General features: G+C 42.7%; 1 protein-coding gene across 6 annotated transcripts in view; it reads left to right on the top strand.

Annotated features, from left to right (window-relative positions):
• The window catches only part of LOC143295440 (zinc finger protein GLIS3-like), a 122,230-nt gene that overhangs the window by 59,397 nt on the left and 37,833 nt on the right, over positions 1 to 25,000 (top strand). For 4 of the 6 annotated variants that reach the window (XM_076607135.1, XM_076607136.1, XM_076607137.1 and 1 more), the window contains exon 2: positions 14,661 to 15,184. In XM_076607135.1, the coding sequence (XP_076463250.1) occupies positions 14,661 to 15,184 (524 nt within the window). Of the gene's footprint in view, positions 1 to 3,041; positions 3,059 to 3,966; positions 3,986 to 14,660; positions 15,185 to 25,000 lie in introns of those variants that run through there. The other 2 variants (XM_076607140.1, XM_076607139.1) reach the window with 2 other exon arrangements.

Here is a 25,000-nt window from a genome sequence, read left to right on the forward strand (position 1 = left end):
GACATTTAAAGTGTTATTCTTTGGATGCTTTTTTTTTTCCATCTTTGATGTTGTTTTTTGTTGTGTTTCTTACATTCATCTTCCAGATCTCTGCATGTCGTTGTCTGTTTGCATGTCTGTCTGTTTCAGTCCATCTTTGCACTCTGTGTGAAATTCGCCACATTACAGCGCCATTTTTTTGTGTTTGTCGCTGTTGCTGTTGTTGTTGTTTTTGTGTTTTTGCAAGTGTATTTGTTTTACTACCAAAGTGAATTTTTCAACAAGAGACGTTTACCAGGGACAACCCTAGTGGTAGGGTTCACGAGCACTGACAGTTTGCCTTTGATTTAGCTTACGTTAATGCTGGTACTAGTTCTGTCTGTCCGTCCGTCTGTTCCTGTCCGCCTATCTCTGTCTCACTGTCTCTTTCTCTGTCTCTCTTTCTCTGTGTACTCTTTGTAGTGGATGCAGATCACCAAGGACAGATATTGCCACAGAGCCTCATTAACTTCACGCACAGTGAACTAATCAGACGGTGGTGTGACCGTACAAAAAAAAACCCTTAAACACTGATACTTTGAAAGTGACCCGTTGCACCTGAGTTTCGCAAGGCGCAAAACAGTATGTCAGCTAACTCACACAAGGTGAGTGACGCGTCTCCGAAAGAACTAACAGTCCAGGACATGTGGACCCACTGTGCTTACAAGTCAGTTGTGAAAGTTATTGCTCTTTTGCTGTTTTTTCCTTGAGTTCGACTCTGATGTAATAATTCTATAAGATAACCTTGTTTGTGTGTGGGGGTGGGGGTGGAGAAAGAATAATGAATGATAAAATCGGAATAGGAAAAGGAACATTTTTCAGTCATCAAATTTTAATCATAAAAAAAGAAGTAAGTAAGAGGACAGGGTAAGAGGATTCTTGTAGTTTCTACAAATGGTATGTAAACATCTTGTTCTTTTTTTGTTTTGTTTTGTTTTGTTTTGTTTTTTTGTTTTTTTATGCGTCTGCATTGTGTTGAGCACACACCACCACCACACGCCAATGAAAATCCATGTGCACAGCGGCTGTTAGGAGAGCAGCGCATTGTTTTGCTAAATCCTGTCTTCCCGCCTTTCCCTGTCTTCATTCTCCAGCTCAGATAAAGTAATCATCGTCTGTCTCCTCTTACTGGCCAAGACGTGACATCCGGCTTCTGTGCCAAGTGCGCTTTATCGACAGCTATGGTTGACCGCTGTCGGCGAAAGACGAAAGATAGTTTATTTGAAATGAATGTTTTAGATGATTTCTGAGAGTTTTCATTCAGGGATCTGGGGATTTTTAAACATCTCTCTCAGAATTGAAGAAGCATCTTCGACAGTGGGAAGTACGTACAAGAAGGATGACAGATTCAATTAACGAGTCAGAGTGTGAAATTTGAGCAGTGGGGAGCGCGTCATGGAAATGTGAACGTGAGGTCTTTTTCTCCAGATACTTCTTTTGGGTGTACCTTCCCTTAACTTCCCCCAAACCAGAGACCTCCCCCCCCCCACCTCCACCTCCAAACCCGCTACCCCCCACCACCCAAGTGGGGGTTACACAGGCTCCTTTTGCTCAGTTATAAACGGTATACACCCTCTTGGGAAAATCTGCGCTTTTAAGTGTACATTATCTTTACTTTTTAAAAATTTATTTCTTTTTACTTTCGTCTTAACTTCTTCACTCACTCCCTCACCCCATAAAAAAATCTTCCACTTCCGCCTTGATTGAGAAACCAGATTGCTTCATCTAGACATGAACCTAATGAAGTGACATTGGGATGGGCTATCATTGCCCTAATCTACAGTTTTGTTGTTGTTTTTAAAGTGTTGCCTCATCATCATTTGGGTACTGGATACAAAAGATGTTGCCCTATAATCTGGAGGTGATGGAATTAAGCAAAATGGCTTGCGCCTGCGACACACATGACATCAGTTTGTTTGCCCAAAGGAACTGATGTTGTGGCGTTAAATATCTCACATAATGTGTGTGTGTGTGTGTGTGTGTGTGTGTGTGTGTGTGGTGTGTGTGTGTGTGTGTGTGTGTGTGTGTTGTCTAGGATGTTCTTTGTTTTATTTTTTTCTTGGTTATAATGGGGACAAGGGTGTGTGTGTGTGTGTGTGTGTGTGTGTGTGTGTGTGTGTGTGTGTGTGTGTGATTTTGTACTCTGGTGTGATTTTCGCGGAAGGATGTGTTGGTTGAGAATCACATGAAAAATAGAAACTCTGTAAAAAGTTTTCTCGTTGCTAAGTGCTTGTCGACAGTCCTCAGCACTCCTCAGTCGCTGCTCCCTGTGACAGCCATAGGTTTTTCCCATTGTCCTGCGAAGGCTTGCTCCAAAGTCACATGTCCATGTGTGTGTGTGTATGTGTGTGTGTGTGTGTGTGTGTGTGTGTGTGTGTGTGTGTGTTTCTCCGTGTGTGTGTGTGTGTGTGTTTCTCCGTGTGTGTGTGTGTGTGTGTGTGTGTGTGTGTGTGTGTGTGTGTGTGTGTGTGTGTTTGTTTCTCCGTATGTGTGTGTTTGTGTGTGTGTATGCCATTTTAGCGTATATACTATGGGCATTAAAATATAGTCCAACAACACATTGGTCAAGCGAATGCAAGCCACTCGTGAATAACATCCCCCAGTAAATACGGAGCCTTAATGCACAGGTGTTTTGATGCCCCCCCCCCCCCCCCCCCCCTCCCCTTTTTTTCTTCTTCTTCTTCCTTTCTTTCTTTTATATCGATATAAAAGAGAATCACGTGTTGTGTGTCTGTGTGTGTGCAGCAGCGCACGTGTGTGTGTGTGTGCACAATGGCCCCTGCTAATATCGATACAGAATAGAATCACAGGTTGAGTTCATCTTCTACTCTCTCTCTCTCTCTCTCTCTCTCTCTCTCTCTCTCTGTGCGCGCGCGCTGGTGTTTCTGACAACAATACAACGATCCCCGCTCTTTAGTTGTTTCTTTCTTGTACGAGTGGTATTAGAAAGATAACGTTTTACGCTGGCTAGCGACTATCCCAGTTGAGATACTTAGTCACGTTGTCATATTGTGTGAACTGCTCCATGTGTAAACTGATGGTACGTGTTTTTCGTTTCTCCCAAATGTATATCCTTTGCCACCGCCGTTGAACGTTTGGTTGTTTAAGTATCCACCACTTATTTCTTCTTTTATCCTCTGTAAAGTGATCTCTCTTGGACACTCAGTTAGTCTGTATCCCTATCCCTCCGTCCCTCTCTCCCTTCCTGTCCCTTCTTCTTTGTGTCTGTCTCTGTCTCTCTCTTTCGGTGTCTGTCTCTTCTCTTAAGAATATGTCATTGGTATTGTCTCTCAGTCATTCAGTATGTCTGTGTCTGTGTGTCTGTGTATGCTGACTGTGTGTGTGGAGTGGGAGGGATTAGGTGCTGATGTGGGGGGTGGGGGTGGGGGGTCGTGCGCCGTACCGACGCACGTGTATGTGTGTCTGTTCGCGGCGTCAGCGTTGTCGCCGCGTTTCTGTTTCTTCGGTGGTCGTGCGTGATGCTTGGCCACAAAACCGGCATGCGTCGAAAAGATCCAAGTTCCACCAGAGGCACCCCCGAGCTAATACCGTCAGAAGAAGACAGCACAGAAGCCTGATGCTTAAGTGGCACCACTCCACACCGCTGTGCGAACAAGGACTCTTCTTCTGCCTGCAGATTGGCAACCCTTCCTACAGGCGTTTGACGTTGGCCTGATACGTCTAGGTGCATTACGCGGACAATGTCCAAGTAACTAAGAGAAAGCTGATTTACTTTGTGTGCCTGTGCAAGAAAACGACCTGGGACAGTCCAAGTGTCGAGGGGTGTTAGTGGGATGGTCGATGACACTGGTCCTGCTTCAGTCGTGCGATGACATCGACAGTAGGACGTACTTTTAGCGGAACCATGTTTTGGCTGTGTCTGGTGAATTCTTCATTCTTTCGGGGTTTTCTTTTTTGTACAGATACGATGTACTGACAGAGTTACAACAATGTGCAAGCATACATGGTATGTAAACATGATATGTAACCATTCTGTAAATGGGTTGTAGCAGAGCAGCAAGGCGTATTTTCAGTGTGTCTGTTGCATGAGTCGGAGCATTCTACCGTTGCTTTTGTCAATATTATTACAGTAAATAGTACGTTAACCATCGGAAATAGTTTATTTACAATATTACCGTAGATGATGTACAAACCATCAGAAATAGTTTATCTACATTGCCGTTGTCGTTGTCATTGTGTTGTGACCCAGGGAGAGAAGAGACGAAATAGAAAGGCGGGTTTTGTTGTTGTTGTTGTTGTTTTCTTGTTTGTTTTTGGGTTGTTTTTTTTTTCATTATTAGTAATTTTCTTCAGTTGAACGAAATATGTCGTTAAACCAATAAAAATAAATGTATAAATAAAATATATGTCTGCGATGTAGAACTTTCGAAACTATTATTCTTAAAGTGGTCGGTTTTCAACTATGGCCGTTTTGCTTGTGAAAGTTGGTGTTACTTTCGGTCGTAGTTTTTCCCGCGAAGGAACATATATTTTTTACTGTTGTTGTTTTTATGATTTGGGCGGTCCTTTATTTATTTACTTTTTTATTTTACGGACTGGTGTTTAAAGCTAGACCTCAAACAGCAGGCGATGCGGTCATTTGTCCGCATTAAAAACTGGACAATGATTTATCCGGTTCGGTAGTCTACTTGGCTGGGCGAAGTGTTTTGATCTGACACTGCGACGTGATTGGATGTGGTCTACGTGACAGTCGGGGGAAGTGTTGCACTGTCTTGTGGTCCATGTGGCAGTTTGACGTTGCTTTCGACTATGATTTGTGGTTTGTTTGATAGGTGTGCTGGTCTGTTTAACTACTCTGTGTTTTAGTTCTGTGTAACAAGAGTGACATTGTTTTTGGTCTGTTTGACACAGTGACGTTCTGCTCTGTATGATAGAGTGAAATTGTTCTGTTATGTTTCATACAGTGACGTTCTGATCTGTATGACAGAGTGACGTTGTTCTGATCTGTATGACAGAGTGTGACAGAACGTTGTTCTGATCTGTATGACAGAGTGAGTGACGTTGTTCTGATCTGTATGAAAGAGTAACGTTGTTCTGATCTGTATGACAGAGTGAGTGGCGTTGTTCTGATCTGTATGAAAGAGCAACGTTACTGTATGACAGAGTGAGTGACGTTGTTCTGATCTGTATGAAAGAGTAACGTTGTTCTGATCTGTATGACAGAGTGAGTGACGTTGTTCTGATCTGTATGACAGAGTGAGTGGCGTTCTTCTTTATGTATGACGGAGTGACGTCGTTCTGATCTGTATGACAGAGTGAGTGAGGCTCTTCTGATCTGTATGACAGAGTGAGGTTCTTCTGATCTGTGTTTTGGTATGTATGACAGAGTGACGTTGTTGTGGTCTGTGTTATGATAAGTATGACAGAGTGACGTTGTTGTGGTCTGTGTTTTGGTATGTGTGACAGAGTGACGTTGTTGTGGTCTGTGTTTTGGTATGTGTGACAGAGTGAGGTTCTTCTGATCTGTGTTTTGGTATGTATGACAGAGTGACGTTGTTGTGGTCTGTGTTTTGGTATGTGTGACAGAGTGACGTTGTTGTGGTCTGTGTTATGGTATGTGCGACAGAGTGACGTTGTTGTGGTCTGTGTTTTGGTATGTGTGACAGAGTGACGTTGTTGTGGTCTGTTTTATGGTCTGTGTGACAGAGTGACGTTGTTGTGGTCTGTGTTTTGGTATGTGTGACAGAGTGACGTTGTTGTGGTCTGTTTTATGGTCTGTGTGACAGAGTGACGTTGTTGTGGTCTGTGTTTTGGTGTGACAGAGTGACGTTGTTGTGGGCTGTGTTTTGGTGTGACAGAGTGACGTTGTTGTGGTCTGTGTTTTGGTATGTGTGACAGAGTGACGTTGTTGTGGTCTGTGTTTTGGTATGTGTGACAGAGTGACGTTGTTGTGGTCTGTGTTATGGTATGTGCGACAGAGTGACATTGTTCTGGTCTTTGTTTTGGTATGTGTGACAGAGTGGCATTGTTCTGGTCTGTGTTTTGGTAGGTGTGACAGAGTGGCAGGGAGTGGTGGTGGGAACAGTATTGGGCAGAGGGTGAAGAATTGTGTGTGTGTATGTGTGTGTGCGCATGTGTGTGTGTGGTGGGAAAGATACAGAGCATTGGAAAAAATAAAACATTAAAAGGGGAGACATAGGCATAATATAGAAGGAAACGCTAGCATCAAACAACTGTAACAACTATAACAAATGTCCAATTAGACTATGCAGCAAACCTGCAATGGCAGATAACATCTTGAAATTGTCAATCAAAAATATATTCACAAGAATTTTCCGAGAAGTTTGGTAAAAACGATTTCAGACTCTGACATTCAAAGAGTATATGTTTGTTAGAAATATATTCTCCACATATGCATTTAACATCTCTGCTGAACTTTGTTATAAAAGCGTTCAGCTTTATCCTGTTTGATAATGCCTGAATTTGCCTTAATATGACTAAATTACTGAATGTATTTGATTGATTGATAGATTCCGGGTGTTGAATATTATTTATACTTTTATTTAAAACTTATATTCACAAAAAATTTGCTGGTATACTTCTCTGACTTTGCTCCATGATGCTTTTTCTAGTAAGCGGTACCCCTCTTGTACAGACAAGAACCACATCACTCTGTCACACTTACCAAAACACAGACCACAACAACGTCACTCTGTACAAGTTGTGGTCTGTGTTTTGGTAAGTGTGACAGAGTGACGTTGTTGTGGTTTGTGTTTTGGTAAGTGTGACAGAGTGACGTTGTTCTGGTCTGTGTTTTGGTATGTGTGACAGAGTGACATTGTTCTGGTCTGTGTTTTGGTATGTGTGACAGAGTGACGTTGTTCTGGTCTGTGTTTTGGTGTGACAGAGTGACGTTGTTCTGGTCTGTGTTTTGGTATGTGTGACAGAGTGACGTTGTTGTGGTCTGTGTTTTGGTAAGTGTGACAGAGTGACGTTGTTGTGGTCTGTGTTTTGGTTTGTGTGACAGAGTGACGTTGTTGTGGTCTGTGTTATGGTTTGTGTGACAGAGTGACGTTGTTGTGGTCTGTGTTTTGGTTTGTGTGACAGAGTCACGTTGTTGTGGTCTGTGTTATGGTTTGTGTGACAGAGTGACGTTGTTCTGGTCTGTGTTATAGTTTGTGTGACAGGGTCACGTTGTTGTGTTTTGTGTTATGGTTTGTGTGACAGAGTGACGTTGTTCTGGTCTGTGTTATAGTTTGTGTGACAGGGTCACGTTGTTGTGTTTTGTGTTATGGTTTGTGTGACAGAGTGACGTTGTTCTGGTCTGTGTTATAGTTTGTGTGACAGGGTCACGTTGTTGTGTTTTGTGTTATGGTTTGTGTGACAGAGTGACGTTGTTGTGGTCTGTGTTATGGTTTGTGTGACAGAGTGACGTTGTTGTGGTCTGTGTTATGGTTTGTGTGACAGAGTGACGTTGTTCTGGTCTGTGTTATGGCATGTGTGACAGAGTGACGTTGTTGTGGTCTGTGTTTTGGTAGGTGTGACAGAGTGACATTGTTCTGGTCTGTGTTATAGTATGTATGAGAGAGTGACTTGTTCTGATCTGTGTTATGGTATGTATGACAGAATGACGTTGTTCTGGTCTGTGTTATGGTATGTGTGACAGAGTGACGTTGTTCTGGTCTGTGGTTTGGTATGTGTGACAAAGTGACGTTGTTCTGGTCTGTGGTTTGGTATGTATGACAGAGTGACGTTGTTCTGCTCTGTGTTATGGTCTGTGTGACAGAGTGACGTTGTTCTGGTCTGTGTGACAGAGTGAGGTTCTTCTGGTGTGTGTGATAGAATAACGTTGTTCTGGCCAGTGTGACGGAGTGCAGTGATGTTCTGGTTTGTGTTACGGTCCTTGCGGTGCAACGCTATCCTTCTCTTTGTTATGGTCCACGTGTAAGTTTAAAGCTGTTCAGCTTTGTTTTATGCTCTGCATGGAAGTGTGGAAAAGTCCTAGTCTGTTCTATAGTCTACATGACTATTGCTACGTTGCTTGGTTCTGATTTTGTTTTGTCCAAGTTACCGTGTGATGTTGTTCTGGTGTGTGTTGTTATCCACTTGTGTTGCTACCCTGGACTTTGGCGGCGTATTATTTTTCTCCATGGAGATTTGATGCTGCGTGAGAAAAAAACGTGCTGAGAACATCAGTTAGGTTAACAGTGTGAATCTTTCCCTCCTTCCATATCTATGTGCAACAGACACTAATATAAAGAGACGGGTTTCTTACCCTTGAATCGGAAGTCATCTTTAATGATCATCGAAGATCTTCAACACAATACTGAATTTACTACGTATTACCGGTAAAGGGTAAAATCCGCAACTGAGCGCTACATGTGTTCTCCGCTTTTTTTGATAACACGTTTCCAGCCGGTTTTTGTTTTTTTGTTTTTTGTTTTGTTTGTTTGTTTAAACACGCGTGTACACAGACATGCGCGCGCGCGCGCGCACACACACACACACACACACACACACACACACACACGTGCGCGCGCGCACGTGCATGTACGCACGCAAGCACGCACGCTCGCTTTCACAATTTTGCTGTTTACAGTTCAATATAGTCCTATTGACGTCAGAAATGACATAAAGCACTGAGAGCTACTTAAGTTTCCCTTCCCATCGCAATATGGATGTCGGCTGGGGCTATTTGTGTTTTTACTGCAATGATTTTGTACCTAACATGTGTCATTTATTGCGTGTTTTTACATTTATATACAATGTAATTACGTTAGTGTATGCGAGCGTGGAAATATTCATAGTTAAGAGGTTTAAATCTGAGTGGTTGAAGCTCTGTTTCCTGCTCGAGAATATTTGTGATGCCGAGCAGAAACTCGTTAGACGACATAATCTTTACTGTATATCGTGTACATATTCTTAAAAATGAAACCGTAACAAATGTGATAAACTCGAACAGACATGTTCTTCATCTTAATAAGACTTTCCTTCACCCCGCCCTCCCTCCCCCATCCCCACACTTCTGCGTTCAACCAACGGCGTAAATCTTCCTTCCGTCATCTCGACAGCAGCGCCCACTCGCCCCGAACTTTTCCAATCCTATGTTATTTGTCCGCTTTTGCCACCTGCGTCTGGCAAAGCGTCGTGGTTTCCATAGCAACAAAGTCGGCGTGATCAGGTATCTGTACTAACTGTTTGGGGATGGACTGTGGAGTTTTAGTAAGTGCGGCGAGGTGGCGCTTCAGTGGTGCTACGTCACGACCAATAGTCGTCTGCTCTGGTCTCTGTCAGGTGTGCGTAGTCTGCAAGGTTTGGACTGCTGTTTGCTTGGAGTTGATTCGGTTGATCCTTTCGTTTGTTTCTTTTCGGTTTGTAGATTCTTCTGGCTTGAGTTCTTTCGCCTGTTCGTTTATGTATTTGTACCATTTTGTTTGTAAAACATCATGCTGTGTTTATTTATATTTGTGTTCCAATTTCTTTGAAGAAAATCACTTGTATTCTCCTTTTCATATAACCAGTGCCTTGTTTTTTTTGTTGTTGTTTTTTCTTGTAGTAGTAGTAGTTGTTGCTCTTTTTGTTCAGTGTTGTTGCTGCTGCTCAGTTTTACGTGTGTTTTTGTTCTTGTCTTTGTTTCGCTTTATTCTTCCCGTTGATTTTCTTATGCTTTATCGAAATTGCATTGAATTACTTTTTTTGTTGTTGTCACAACAGATTTTCCTATTTGAACTGAAATCGGGTTGCACTATCCTGGGAGAGCGCGTCGACAAAACGCAGCACCAAACTTTTTTTATTAGTTTTTTTTCTGTCTGCAAGTTTGTTTGTTTTACTATAAAAGGTTGTTTTTCTACAGAAGTTTACCAAGGACAAACTCTTCATTGCCGTGGGTTCGTTTACGTGCGTTACGTACAAGCTGCACACCGTGACACAGGACCTCGGTTTGTCTTCTCATTCGAAAGACAAGCACCCAAACCACGGCCTCAGTAGTGCCGGGAGGGGGTTAGGGGGGATGAGTGATAATACTGGTCTGTTTGGGACTCGAACTTGTGGACAACTGCTTCCTAATCAGACGCAAAACCATTAGGCAACCGCTCCACCAAACATTGGTTTCATATTTACCTGAAATGAAGAATCAAAATCGTCAATGAAATTAGTTTTACTGATATAAAATAGTTCTCTGACTGTCTGACCGCCCGTCTCTCTGCCTGTCTTGTGCTTGTCTGTCTGTCTGTCTCTTAGTCCATCCACCACACCCTCCCACTTTTCTGTCTCTCTCATTTTCCTCGATCTCCCTTTCTTTCTTAAGTTCTTTCTGTTTCTGCAGTTTGTCATCACAAAAGTGACAAGCAGAACGAGTCTCAAAACGACATGTGGTTTTTCAGAGGGGAAGACGCGGTCTTGCACTCTGCCTTGTCTTTCTTGGATATAGTTTACTTGTGCATGGCTACTTTTCATGACGATTGTGATGGTGAAGATGATTATCATTATCATTATTAGTAGTACTAGTAGTAGTAGTATTGTTATTAGTAGTAGTATTAGTATTATTGTTGCTGTTGATGATGTTGTTCAGTGTTGCTCCTCCTCCTCCTCTTCGTCGTTTTCTTGGGTTTTTTCTTCTTCTTTTCATGTAGTTGTTTTGTTGTCACCGCCGTCATCTGTACCCGGTTTATCTATGAATCACAGATCTGGTAAAATATCAAACGCAAAGGTCTTCCGCTTCCAGAGTAATGGAGCATCAAAGTGGCGATGAAGTGGATTAACAAACAAACAAATAATCAGCATAGCACTAGCAACGCGAAAGAATGATTGGAGCATGGATTTGGGCTGTAGACGACATGAATTAATTGAATAAACTGGTATAGATAAGGTACGTAAAAATGTTCACGCTTAGGTTGTATGTTCACAGCGCCATCCACACACAAGAAACACCAAATGCCTGCACAGCACACACACACACGATGCAACTGATTTGGAAAGGGGTTGGTGGGTGTATGACTTTGGCTGACACTGAAAGTAATATGTTTTTACTGTTTTTTGTTGTTGTTTTTTGAAGAGAGTAAGATAATACACTTTTGTAATGTTCCCGGGGATGAAATTCCAAAAAGGAGCAAAAGATCTGGAGGCTTGCTGACCATTTCGTTTTGGTTTTATGTCTCACGTTAATCAGACATCGGGAAGCAGATCTCAGGGCGAGAACGATTGTAAAAGTGAAGACACTCAGATATACGCAGAGGGAGGTCTTCTGTCTTGGATTTGATCATGATGGAGAGCAGTTTGTGATAGTCAAGACAAGACAAGACAAGACATATGATATGTTTGGGCCATCACACTAACAAGATCAAAGGAGTGGTGACTTTGCTGATAAAGCTCCCAAAACAGGAAGTCTAAAAGTTCCGGGTTTAGTTTATGCAAGGATTTAGATTTGCTGCGCCCCTCTGTCTCTACCACCCCTTCAAAAAGCCATCTGCTACACTTTGAGTGGTGGTCTTGATGCTTGTCTTTCGGATGAGACGAAAACCCGAGGTACCATGTACAACGTAAAAGTTGCCTTTGATAAAATTATATATGACAAGCCATTTTGGCGTTGAAATAAACACATACGTTGGGGGGAGAGGAGTAAGGGGGTGGATTTGTGTGTGTGCGGGGGGAAAGGGGGGAGGGTTGCGGGGGGGGGGGGGGGTCTGAAGGGGGAAATAGTTGTGCACTGTGGCGCCACGGCCCAACCCCCCCTCCCCTCTCTCTCTCTCTCTCTCTCCCTGCACTTGACCATCTGATCTGCTGCCTCATGAAAATTATGCTGTAGCTGTGACAGTGAGCACGTATTTATTACACTTCGTCGATGTTCTCTCTCTCTCTCCTCTTCACTTCTCTTACACACACACACACACACACACACGCACGCACGCACGCACGCACGCACGCACACACATGGCCATAGACTGGGTGATGCGAAGAACAACCGAAGATCAAACACGCGGTACCAGATACTCTCATCTGAACGCTGGAAGATCTTAACTTTGTAGACGAACTTGCACTGGTTTCCCACACTCATCGTCACACGCAAGAAAAGACAACCTGTCTCAGCACATTTGCCCAGGGAACATGCCTGAAGATCGGCTAGAACGCAAGAGTTGATGACACTGAACATTCCAAACCCTTTAACAATCCAAATAAGCGGAATACATCTACCCACACCTGGAGAATTTGCGCACATGGGCAGCACGTCAGACACAGGCAGCGATATCAAGAACCGTCTCAGCAAAGTCAGAGTCATTTTCAGAATGTTGAATGTATGGAGATCCCCCCGGTACAATACCAGTACCAAAGTGACAGTGTACCAGAGCTGTGTACTTTCCATATTGCTCTATGGCTCGGAATGGCGGAGGATGACTGAGAGCGATCAATGAAGTTACCAACCTTCCACACGACCCCCCCCCCCCCCTTACCTTTATCCCCCACCCACCTCCCCAAGAATCCTGCAAATCTTCTGGTCCGATACCATCTCCAGTTAACAACTTAGTTACTCGCTCACTACAATCAAGAAAAGACAACCAACATCATGAGAAGGTTGTGGAAATGGATTGGACATGTCATACGAAGAGAGGCAACATCACTCGGACAGTCCTTAACTGGACACTAGAAGGTAGACGCAGAGAGAGGAAGGCCAAAGAACACTTGGCTTAGAACAATCGAAGAGCTCGTGACCCTGAAGCATATTCAGAAACTGGCCTAAAACAGACAAGCGTGGCGGTTCTTCTTGCTGCCATACAAGCCAGAGAGCATAACGAGCAGAAAGTAACACACACACACACACACACACACACACACACACACACACACACACACACACACACACACACACACACACACACACACACACACACATTCCATTGCAAACTCATCGTGTCCGGCTCACATCGTAACCCACTCGATTCCAGCAAGTTTTCCTACTTCTTCACTGTTTATACCAGTGTCTTGCCAGTTTGAAAAAAAGGGGTGGGGGTGGGGGACGACTGCACGAACTTTCCCATGCAACAGTATTCTGTTTCGTGTAAGATATCAACAAATAGCAGGAAGCAGCGAAGTCTAAAACCTCCAATTAAGGATCGTTAGAATTGCCTTGCATTCATGGTTGGCTTGCTTTCTTTAACATAAAAGTTATATGTTACCATCAGTTAGTTTTACTTCACGCTTGTCAGCTGACATCCACACTAATATCCGTGTGTGTGCAAGCAGTGTATGCATATTTGCACAGGTCTGTGGAAAGTTAGGGGTTTTTTTTTCCCGATGTCACGTTTGTTATGTTTCAGAATTCTGAAGTGCTTCTTTGTGTTTGATAATGTTTACTGATGTCTGTTCATTTATTCATTTATTTATCTGTTTTGTACCGGTATTGTTTCAACTCAAGTATTTTTAGTAATGTGTTGTGCGTCCTTCAGTTTTTGTTGACAATGTCTAAGAGTTTCGAATGTATATTTTGTATAGATGTGAATATTTATTGAATTATGTCATATTGTTTTCAGTTATAGTAAGTTACACTGCTCAAATATTTTTTTACACTCCTCCACTACGTCTAGTCGTCGAATGTCCTGGGTGTTAATGCTTGCCTCCTTTGATAAGTAGAGATAAACAAGATTCGGCTTTATGTCTGTGTTTATGTCACAGATCGCGAGATACTTCATAACCGGTCAAAGTGAAACGTGACACAATAATCACTTAAGACGTCCACTTGATGTTGAGTAAATCTGGAAAAGGATCTGTTGCTTAATTTAGACATGACAGTGAATGTCTGTTGCTAAGTGTGATAAACCACTGCAGTGCCATGACTTCTTGATTTGTAGACAAGAGAGGTTCATCAAGTGTTCCGTTCAATTCATTGTCTGGTATTTTGTGCTAGAGTATAGTCAGCCCTCTGGAGGATGGTGACTTGTCAGCATAGCATCTGGTAAACCTGCACATTGCTATGAGCGAAACCATGGCACAGTCTGCCTTTCTGTAGCACCATTTATCGTTTTCTTCTGCTGACATACTTGTGTGCAAACCAGGGTTCCAACCGTGTATAATAACAGCATTTTGCTCGCATTTCGGTGATAACACTTTCTGTTAACACCTGTATGATTCGCGGTTCTGAACCTTCCTCCCGGAAACGGTTTCCACCCCGTCTTTGCGCATTTCAAACCAGGTTGACAGACGTGTGTGAGGTGTGGAGAAATGGCCCACATGTCTTTTGCCAGAGAAAAGCTGGCCCTTGTGTGGCATGACACTGCGCCGTGCCGTGCAGTGGAACTCCGTTTGCTTTGTGCCAGATTTGTGTGGCCGGGGACTGGGTGTGAATAGCGTCCTTTCTTTCATCCAACCATCCTTCTTTTCGTTCTTCCTTCCTTCCTTACTTCCACCCTCATTTTTATTCCTTCCTTCCTGTCTGCCTTTGTTGTTTGATTCCTGCATCCGCTGTGCACTGGGTGTACATGATTATTGTCAGTGTTTTATTTATTTATTTATTTTTTTAATCATCCCGTCTCTTGTCTTCTTTCCACCCTTCCATCCCTCTTTAAGTTATTCTCTCTCTCTCTCTCTCTCTCTCTCTCTCTCTCTCTCTCTCTCTCTCCACTTACCTGTGTATACTAGAAGGTGTATGCTAATAACACTGATTCCATAACTTCTCTGTGTGTTTTTTTCAGAAGAATGAACGGGCACGGCACAAATCGCGCACAAATCGGAGGCGGCAACCACCACCACCACCACCACCACCACAACAACAACAACAAAGGAAACCATCACCACCAACAACCGCAACACCACCACCACCAACACCACCACCACAACAACTCCAGCACCGCCTCCAAGACTCCAGGGAAGCATGAGGGCGTTCCCACCTTGTGCATCCAGCCGGAGACGCCGGTCCCTCCCTCCTGCCACCAGACCCCGGTCCCCCTCAAGAAGGAGCCCGTGGGGTCGGGGACCCTGCCCGCCCTGGCCAGTTCAAGGTCGCTGATCAACGGGGGTCAGCCCTCCCCCTCCCCGCAGCCTTCGCCCCGTTTCGGCCACAGCGCTGTGATGGCACCTCACGGCTTCGAACCCAAGCCCCCGTTCAACGCTGGGGGCGGAGGAGGTCATGGCGGCAGCAACCCCAGGGCCAAAGGGCTGCACATGGGGCGTGCTGGTGGTGGTGGGGGGTTGGGGTTCCCCACCCAGCCCAAGACAGGTGAGGGGTTATTAAGGGTGTGGGATGAATGTGGTGGGCGTGTGTATGTGTGATGTGTACTTGTTAAGTGTATGTGTGTGTGTGTGTATGTGTGACATTGAGAGAGAGAGAAGGAGAGAGAGAGAGAGAGATAATTGGGTGGGTGTGGGGGGGATCAAGCAAGCACTGAAAATTGATGCACTATTACTTGTGCGGAACTCATTCTCCTTTCAATGTTGTTTGTATTTTGTTTGCTTGCTTGATTCTTCGCTTTTGGGGGGTTGGGATTGGGGGAACGAGTTACCGTTGGTTTCGAATTGTTTGTTTTGTTTTCGCGCCGAAAGTGAACGAAGTGCTGCAGATCTCATGTTACAGACCCAAAGCAATCATGTACAGATCAGAATATTTACAGACGTGCAATTATCTGGCATATTTTAACTTCCAGTATTCTCTTTATTGCTGTAGATGGAGTTTATCAAACGACGTTGTTGTTGTGTTTTTTTTGTTTTTGTTTTTTTTTGTTTTGTTTTTTTTAATGTTTGCGCGCGCACACACTCTCTCTGTGTCTCTGTCACACACACACACACACACACACGCGCGCGCGCGCGCGCGCGCACACACACAATTGAGATGGAACCTGCGTGAAAAAAACGTGACCGGTAGTGTGAGAAGAGGTATTTTCCGGGTACCTGCATGGTTTTATGTTTGTCGAGCCAGCCATCACCAGACGGCCTTGTCTGCGCAGTGGATATATGCACTCACCGCTTGGGATCTCAGGTTACTGTTCTTCAGGTAAACACTGTCAAGGCATTGAAGTAAAACAGTTATTGATTTGCATTTAGCTCCCCCCTCATCTCCAAAGGCGAACGTGAGGAGGTGTTCTTCTTCTTCTTATCAACCACCTCCTACTTCTCCTCCTCCTCATTCCCCACCTCCTCCTTCCCCCCTTCTTCCTTCTCTGCATCCTTCTTCATCATCATCATCATCATCATCTTTTTTCTCTCTCACTTAGTTATGTGAAGTTTCATTGGGGTGTCGCACAGAAAAAAACATCAGAAGTTTGCCATGTTCCTCCAGGTCTGTTGGTTGTGTGTCAAAGCCTTGGTCTTTGCAAATGTTCTTTTTTTTTCTCCCGTGCTTTAATATCTGTGAAACTGCATGTTTGTTGCATATTTGCTATGCATGTGTGTGTGCGTGTATGTGTGAACGTGTGGCTGCATGTTTTACATTTATTTACTTATTTATCTTTGTGTGTGTGTGTGGGGGGGGGGGGGGGGGGGGAAGGGGGGGTGCGCCTAGAATTGACTTGATTTTGCGCCTTTTAAATATTATTATTAGTCGTAGTAGTATTTTTATATATTTATCTATTATTTAAAAAAATATTATTATTATTGTTAATTTTTGTTATTTTTTACTTTATTTTATTTATTTATTTGATTGATTTTTTTCTCAAGGCCTGACTAAGCGCGTTCGGTTACGCTGCTGGGCAGGAATCTGCTTGGCAGATGTGGTGTAGCGTATATGGATTTGACCGAACACAGTGACGCCTCCTCGAGCTACTGATACTGGTACTGATACTTCCTCCCGTTCATTCCGCAGAATTGACAGTCTGTCGGGGTTTTTTTTCTGTCTTCCTCTCCGTCCCCCCCACCCCACCCCCCACGCCCTCCCACGGCCCCCCTCCCCCTCAGCAATTCAATGGACAATTGTTTGGATCATTTTACGTGGCCATACCAGCATAGTTTCCTTTTCTTTTACTGATATCGTCAGCAGATATTCATGTGGTCCAGTGTGCTGCTTGGTGATTTGGCGATAACACCTCTCTTCAATGGCTTCGATTCTTCTTTCCAAATCTGCTGTCCGAAGGTATTGATGGCTCTTCCACTAGTGCCTGTCATAGATGAGAAGCTGATGCACACGAAATTATAGCGGATTTTTTTTTTTTAACAGGCCAGTGAAAAGATGAGTTCGCTGTCGTCGTCTTCCCCACTCTTCTCTTTTTGTTTCTGCTCTTTTTCTCCTTTTTCGTCTACAACTATGATCACACCAATCTCCCATTTCTCTTCTTCTTTTTCTTTGTCTCCTTCTTCTTCTAGCTCCTCTTTCTCTGTCTCCTTTTTATTTTATTTTAACAACGGTCTGAATCATAAATTATGTTATCGGGCTATGATTCATACGATTACGGGGGTGAGGGTGAGAAAAAGAAGTGCCCTCTCTTTTGAGGTTATGGCGATTAAGCTGACGGACCCGTTGCTTTTCCGTTGCCACCCCGAAGACAAGATAGAAACGGGTTCACCTGAAGTGCTCCGATCCAGTCCTTCAGAGTGTGTGCGTGATGACGTCACGCTTTCATACGTCAGCCAGTGACACCATGAACATGGTTTTAGTGGATCGGGTTTGCATGTGAAAGGAAAGTGCCTGGCGGGAATAATCAGTTGAAGTGTGTGTGTGTGTGTGGGGGGGGGGGGGGGGGGAGACTTTCCGAATTCTTTAATACGAAGGAATCTGTATACTTTATCTTGAAAGGGTAGGACAGGGTTTGCTGGATTCATATATGTCTGTCTCTGTATCTCTCTGTCTCTGTTTCTCTTTGTGTCTATGTCTCTCTCTCTCACACACACTCTCTCACTCTCTGTTCCAAGACCTGAAGACAGTCTTCTTCTTTTTCTTCTTCTTCTCTCTCTCTTATTAACTTTTTATGCATATTTTTTTTTCACGGAAATGCTCCAGTATCTATTAGAAATATGTTCACTTTCAACGAGTTTAGGCATTCTTACAAAATCGATCTTCCTTTACCAGCAATTACATTATATAAATCAAGTCTTTCGTACTCAGGAAGTTGGTTACGGAACAGACTTCCTCCATATTTAAAGCACGAAGCAAATTTTAAAAGATTCAAAACACTATACCACGAATTTCTGATAAATAACTCAAATCTTACAACATTTTTTCCTGACATGTACTGATTCAACCTGTGTCTAATACCAAGTTTTCCTATTTCCTATTCTCAATGTGCTTCTCTGCATTAGTTTCAACATGAATGTTTTTTGTTGTTGTTGTTGTTGTTTGTTTGTTTGTTTTGTTTTTAAGCATATGTACCGCATATGTAGAATAAACAAATATGGGAACAATCCCGCCTCTCTCTCTCTCTCTCTCTCTCTCTCTCTCTCTCGTCGCTCTCCCTGCCTGTCTATTTGTATGTATGTCTGTCTATCTTTGTCTATCTGTCTCTTTCCATCTAGCTTTGTTACTATCTCCTTTTCTTCTCGTATTTCCGTGATTTTTCTCTTGCTTGTTCACTTTTCACTCTTTTTTCTTTTTTCGTTTTGCTGTTGTTTATTTATTTGTTTTCGAGGGCTGGATGGAAAAAAAAGCATGTATGCTTAATCTATTACCCTCAGAAAAAAAAATTCATTCATTCATTCATTCATTCATTCTCTCTCTCTCTGTGTTCTGAATATGACTCGATCAAAACTAATATTTGTTCCTCCCCCCGCCCCCCTCTTTTTTTTCATCTCTCTCTCTCTCTCTCTCTCTCTCTCTCATTCTGTCTTCCCGTCCCTCTTGTCTCTTTTTCTCTCCTACCAATTACGCCGTGGAAGATAAACAAATAAAGTTCGTTTTATTGACTTACATGTGTAAACAAAATTAGGCTGTGCAAAGACCCTGATCGTTTGTCCACGTGTCTGTCTGTGTGTATGTGTGCATGTAAGTTATGGATGCGTGCCCATGGTCAACCAGAACATGTTCATCTTTTTTCTGGAGATACCTTGTATGCCAGTAACAAACTTTTGATAAAGCACAGAAGAAATCTTTTTACACAGACAAACTGTATGGTGTAAATCTTCTAGATTAAACCATATTTTCATATTTTCTTATGCTAGTAAACTTAGATGGGAACGGTAAAAGGTGTTGGGTAACAGGAATTAGAGAAATTTTGTGTAAAACTGGATTCAATTATGTGTGGTTGAATCAAGGAGTTGATAATATGCAGATGTTTATATTACAGTTCAAACAGAGACTGATTAATATGTATGTGCAAGAATGGTCGGCATCTGTCAGAGATAAGGAAAGATACGCTTTATATTCATCCATGCAAGATGGTTTCAGAACTGGACTTTATTTTGTACATTTGGATATTTATTGCCTCAGAGTCGCTTTGACACAAATAAGACTTGGAGTCTTGCCGCTAAATAAGAACTATGAGAGATACTCTGAAAATCCGGTTGCAAGGTTTTGCCCATTTTGTAAAGGTGTGAATGAGGATGAATATCATTTTATATATGCATGCCCTTTGTATGTTGATCTTAGAAAAAAGTTTCTTGGTTTGTATGTCAATGTCCAGATTAACATTCTGCTGGACGGTGTAGATAAACATCGATCTCGTTCTGTAGCAAAATATATTTTTCATTCAATTAAACGCAGACAAGAAGCGATAACTAATCAATGAAGAAGAACATTTATAGATACGTGTGTGATAGAAAATGTCGTATGAAAATCCATTTCAGTAAAATGATGACTATTTATACCAATCCTGTACAAAATCGTTGTTGTTACATGCAACTTCAGAGTATTGGATAATTTCTAATATTCATAGGAATGTCAACGGAATGCTATTGTCAGCACGTCCCCCTTCCCAGCATCCCAATGCAATGATGCCTATGGCCTGAATGCAATAAAACATTCATTCATTCATTCATTCATTCTCTCTCTCTCTCTCTCTCTCTCTCTCTCTCTCTCTCTCTCTCTCTCTCTCTCATTCTGTCTTCCCGTCCCTCTTGTCTCTTTTTCTCTCCTACCAATTACGCCGTGGAAGATAAACAAATAAAGTTCATTTCATTGACTTACATGTGTAAACAAAGTGAGGCTGTGTAAAGACCCTGATCGTTTGTCCACGCGTCTGTCTGTGTGTATGTGTGCATGTATGTTATGGATGCGTGCCCATGGTCAACCAGAACAAGTTCATCTTTTTTCTGGAGATACCTTGTATGCCAGTAACAAACTTTTGATAAAGCACAGAAGAAATCTTTTTACACAGACAAACTGTATGGTGTAAATCTTCTAGATTAAACCATATTTTCGGGTCCTTATCATTTTATTTCGTTTACCCTCCAGATCCGCAACTTTTCTTGGGTTATTCCCGGTTTGTTGCCTGATTAGCATTTGGTTGTTTTTTTGTTTTTTGTTGTTGGTTTGTGTGTGTGTGTGTGTGTGTGTGTTTGGGGGGGGGGGTGTTTGTTTATTTGTTGTTGGGTTTTTTAAATTTTATTTTAAAGACAGCGTGACATTCTATTTCTTGTCTGCAGTGAAAAACAAAGAAAACCAACACTGACATTGTTGTCATGATAGGTTTTTGATACAAACAATATCATTGTTTATCTCTCATGATTGATATGTTCTTTTTTTTTTTTTTTTGGGGGGGGGGTTGTTTGTTTTTTTTAAATTTTATTTTAAAGACAGCATGACATTCTATTTCTTGTCTGCAGTGAAAAACAAAGAAAACCAACACTGAAATTGTTGTTATGATAGGTTTTTGATACAAACAATATCATTGTTTATCTCTCATGATTGATATGTTCTATACAGTGGATAAACATGCACACAACTTTTATTTTGTTTTTGTTTTTTTGTTTTGCATGAGTTTAAGTTCCCAGTTATTTGAGGCACGTACATTGTTTTCTACTGGTTGCATTCCCGTGTTGTACTAAACCGTCATGTGTAAAACGGTATTTATTGTGAGTGGCTTTTCAGAATCTCAAAATCTCCCCATCCCTCCTCCCCACTACCCCTCACACACACAGAGAGAGAGAGAGAGAGAGAGAGAGAGAGCGAGCGAGCTTTTTTTTCCTTTTTTATAAGCAAAACGGTGTACTTTTATTTTTCACCTTGATTTGTTTCATGGTTATAATTATGGTCAAGGAAACGGATTTTAGCTTTTGTGCTCATTTCTCAAAGATCATTCGCATGATGGCATTTGAATGTTCTCAAGGGTCAGGTCTTCCATGGGGACCTTGCTTCAAGGTCACAGTCACTTCTTTAGAATCCACCTATCTCCCCCACTTCTTATATAACCCAACCCTCTCCCCCACTTATTTATAACTCACCACCCCCCCTTTTTTTTCTTTTATAACCCAACCCTCTCCCCGATTTATATATTACCCATTCTCTCGCTCCAAATTTCCGGTCGTAATCCAATGTAGCGTGACGAAACTCTGTGTGTGTGTGTGTGTGTGTGTGTGTGTGTGTGTGTGCGTTACTGAAATTTACAGGAAACTTCAAATGATTCTACCAACTGTAAATACTTATTCGCACCGTGGCGTTTGAAACATCGAACTGAAAAAACAAACGGCATACATTTCAACGCGGTGTTATGTGTTTCTTATTTTTTTGTATTCCTATTTTGTGGATGTATGCATTATCGCAACCGAGTGCGCTTGTGTGTGCATATTCTCTTGCATTTTCTATTTGTCTCTGTGCCTCTCTCTCTCTCTCTTTCTCCTCTCTTTGCCTACATATAGGTATCTGTTTCTGCACAGGCCGTGCATCCATGGTGTGTGTGTATGTGCGTGTGTGTGTGTGTGCTCGCGTGCGTGTGTGTGCATGTGCATGTGTGTGCGTGTGTGTGAGTGTGTGCGTGTGTGTGTGAGTGTGTGCGTGTCACGGCGTGCATGCTTGATCCGTATCTTAACAATCTCTAACAACAGCATTCAGAGACTAGTAGAACCTTTTCCCTTGTCATTTGGAATATGATCTCTGCATGCATGGGTTGTTCATGGTTTCGTTTTTCCATGATAGACATTCTACATTGTTCTCTTTTGTTTCTAGGGGCCGGAGACCTAAGGAATAAAAACTTATTCTTGTTCTCTCTCTGTCTCTGTTTCTCAGTCTCTCTGTCTCTGTCTCTCTCTGTCTCTCTCTCTCCCGCATCCTCTTTCTCCCCCCCCCCCCCTTTCCCCTCCACAATTGTTCCTTTTGCAATTTTTATTTGACGTGAAAGTATGTGGACAGCACGTTCACATGTATTCCTCTTCCCAAGTCTCAAGTCAAGTGTTTTGTTATATATCAGCGGAACATGTGTGTGTGTGTGTGTGTGTGTGTGTGTGTGGAGGGGGGTGTGGGTGGATGCGTGTATGTATGCGTGTGCGAGTGTGTGTGTGTGTGTGTGTGCGTGTGTGTGTGTGCGTGTGTGTGTGTGCGTGTGTGTGTTCGTTGGTGTCACGGCGTGCATGCTTGATCCGTATCTCAACAATCTCTAACAACAGCATTCAGAGACCAGTAGAACCTTTTCCCTTGTCATTTGGAATATGATCCAGTTCGGAAAGCAACAAAGTAGCATTCTGTCTGAACACAAAACAAGTCTGTTAGAGGCGATAACATGTTGCATTCATTCCACTATCCACTGTTTAATCACATGAAGGTGTGGAACAGATGTCTCTTGTGTATGTTCCAGCGATCGAAATAGCGTTTGGCGCGTGGGGATTTCTATTGAAAGTGACTTTTTTGTCACAGCAGCAGATTTCTGTGTGAACTTCGGGCTTTTTTCCCCCGGGAAGAGTGCGTCGTCACAGTGTAGTGCCTCCACAGTTTTTTTAAATTGTACCAAAGTGGATTTCTTCTACATGATTTCAGTTGCCAGTGACAACCTTTTTGTTGCCGTGGGTTCTTTTACATGCGCTAATTCAGTGGGTAATGATTGTCACCAAAGAGGCTGAGTTCGTGTGCTCGTTCTTTTTGTAGAAAGGTGCATGGTTGGGTTTGTGTTGAGGGGGCTTGGGGGCGCGCGCGCGCGCGCGTGTGTGTGTGTGATTGGGGTGGGGTTGATGGGTGTTTTCTTGGTGACAGAAAAGAACGGGTGATAAGTAAAACAGGATGTTCCCCTGATCTTTGACATGTTGAGATCAGGAAGACGTGCGGTTTACACAGCGAGCTTATCTGTGAATTGTCAGTCGCAGGAGATTGATTTCGTTCTACTTTCGCGTTCTAGATGAATAGTATGTTAGTTTTCTTTACATTTTGGCTGTCCAGTAAATGAGGTTGAGGAAACGATAGCATGCAGTCTGATGATCCATAGAAAATTAAGAAAGAAAATTGAAAAAAAAAAAATCGTAATGTGTTTCATCTCAGCTCCAGCAGTCAGGTCTATTAGGTGGTACCTTGTTGGTTAACATTGATCCACTGTGGTTGTTACTGTTTGGCAGTTATTGTAATTCTGTTTCTTTGGCAGTCTACGACACTTCTGGCTGAAATCTGCCATTAATATATTTTTAAGACTCGAAACACGGGACCCTACTGCTTACATTTAAAGGGGAAAAAGGGTAAAAGAACAACAACAAAGCCTGTCGATTTGTACTTACGTGCCTGGTTTTAAAAGGGTGTGGGTGGATAAAGGCAAGCAGAAGTGGACAGGATTTGTGCGAGTTCTAAATCTACAGACTGAAGTCACTGCAGTTGACAGAAGTTCCTGATGGGGTGAAAGTCCAACCCCTTATTATAATACCTGCCGGTCCAAAGGACGTGGGGCCACTCTCACCGAGTAAGATAAGCCCTGTGATGTGTGCTGACATATTGCCTCGCACGGGCGACGGCAGCCACCCTGTTTAAAGGGCCATGAATCTTAAATTAAGTGAACGAAGCCTCTCGAAAGCTGACTGGTCGTGCTGCGCGGAGCCAGCGGCCGAGGGACAGGACAACAGAGCTGGTACGGGTGGAAACCCACACCTGTGTCCAACCCGTTTTGTGGAGCTGGCCTGGACTGAACTTTGGGTGGACAGGACGGGGGGAGTAAGAACTGGGCCGCCTCCTCGATCAGTCACAGATTGACTCCTCCGAGGTCAACGAGGCCACTTGAAGGCAAGGTTGGGGCGCAGCACTGAACAGGTCTGTCTGTCTCATGGCCGCAGACCGTGCTTGCTCTGCTGGACCAGTGGCCAGTTAAAAGCCGGCGGTGGCCATCATGGTAATGCGCCCATCTAGGTAGCGACTGTCCACGGGTTCGAGTCCCATATGAACAGGGATTTATTTATTTATTTATTTTACTTCCCCATTTTGTATGTGCGATTTTTTGTTCATTAATTTGATTATTTATCTGTTTATGTATTCATTTATTTATTTCTTTATTGAATAATTTATTTTCAAGCCACACTTACATGGAAAACAGACCTGTCCATATTCAGCATTCACATCCCATGCACTTAAACTCAAAAAGGTCTGCGCATCATATCTCCAAATACTATCAACCCTCTCGTTTGTGTTTTAGCAGATGAACTGTTCATGTCATTCTAATTGTCAGCAAGGTTATATATTTGAAGTTTGTTGTTGTAATTGTAATAATAATAGTAATACTAATAAAATGATAATAATAAAAAATAAATAAATAAATAAATAAGACAACAATGGTGATAATTAAGCGAATGAATGTAAAATATGACGACACACATTCACACATACACCCACACATGCATAACAGAAATGCACCAAACATGCAGTTTCACAGATATGAAAGTACAGTCAAATACATATAAACGTACATGAGCTCCAACACACACACACACACACACACACACATTACCTTGCACCTCCTCCAACCCCCTCCTCCACACACTCATTTCTAGCCTACGTATCGCAGCTTCCTCGGCACACACACACACACACACACACACACGCACGCAAACACACACTCACAGAGATGAACACTTACTTGTACAAGCACACACATATACGCCCATATCTCCCACCCCCAACCCCCACACATATATACAAAGATATATATATATATATATATATATATATATATATACACACACACACACCCGTACACAGATCTCTCCTGACACTTGT

The sequence above is a fragment of the Babylonia areolata genome, chromosome 20, assembly GCF_041734735.1.
Source record: "Babylonia areolata isolate BAREFJ2019XMU chromosome 20, ASM4173473v1, whole genome shotgun sequence".
Lineage (NCBI taxonomy): Eukaryota > Metazoa > Mollusca > Gastropoda > Neogastropoda > Buccinidae > Babylonia > Babylonia areolata.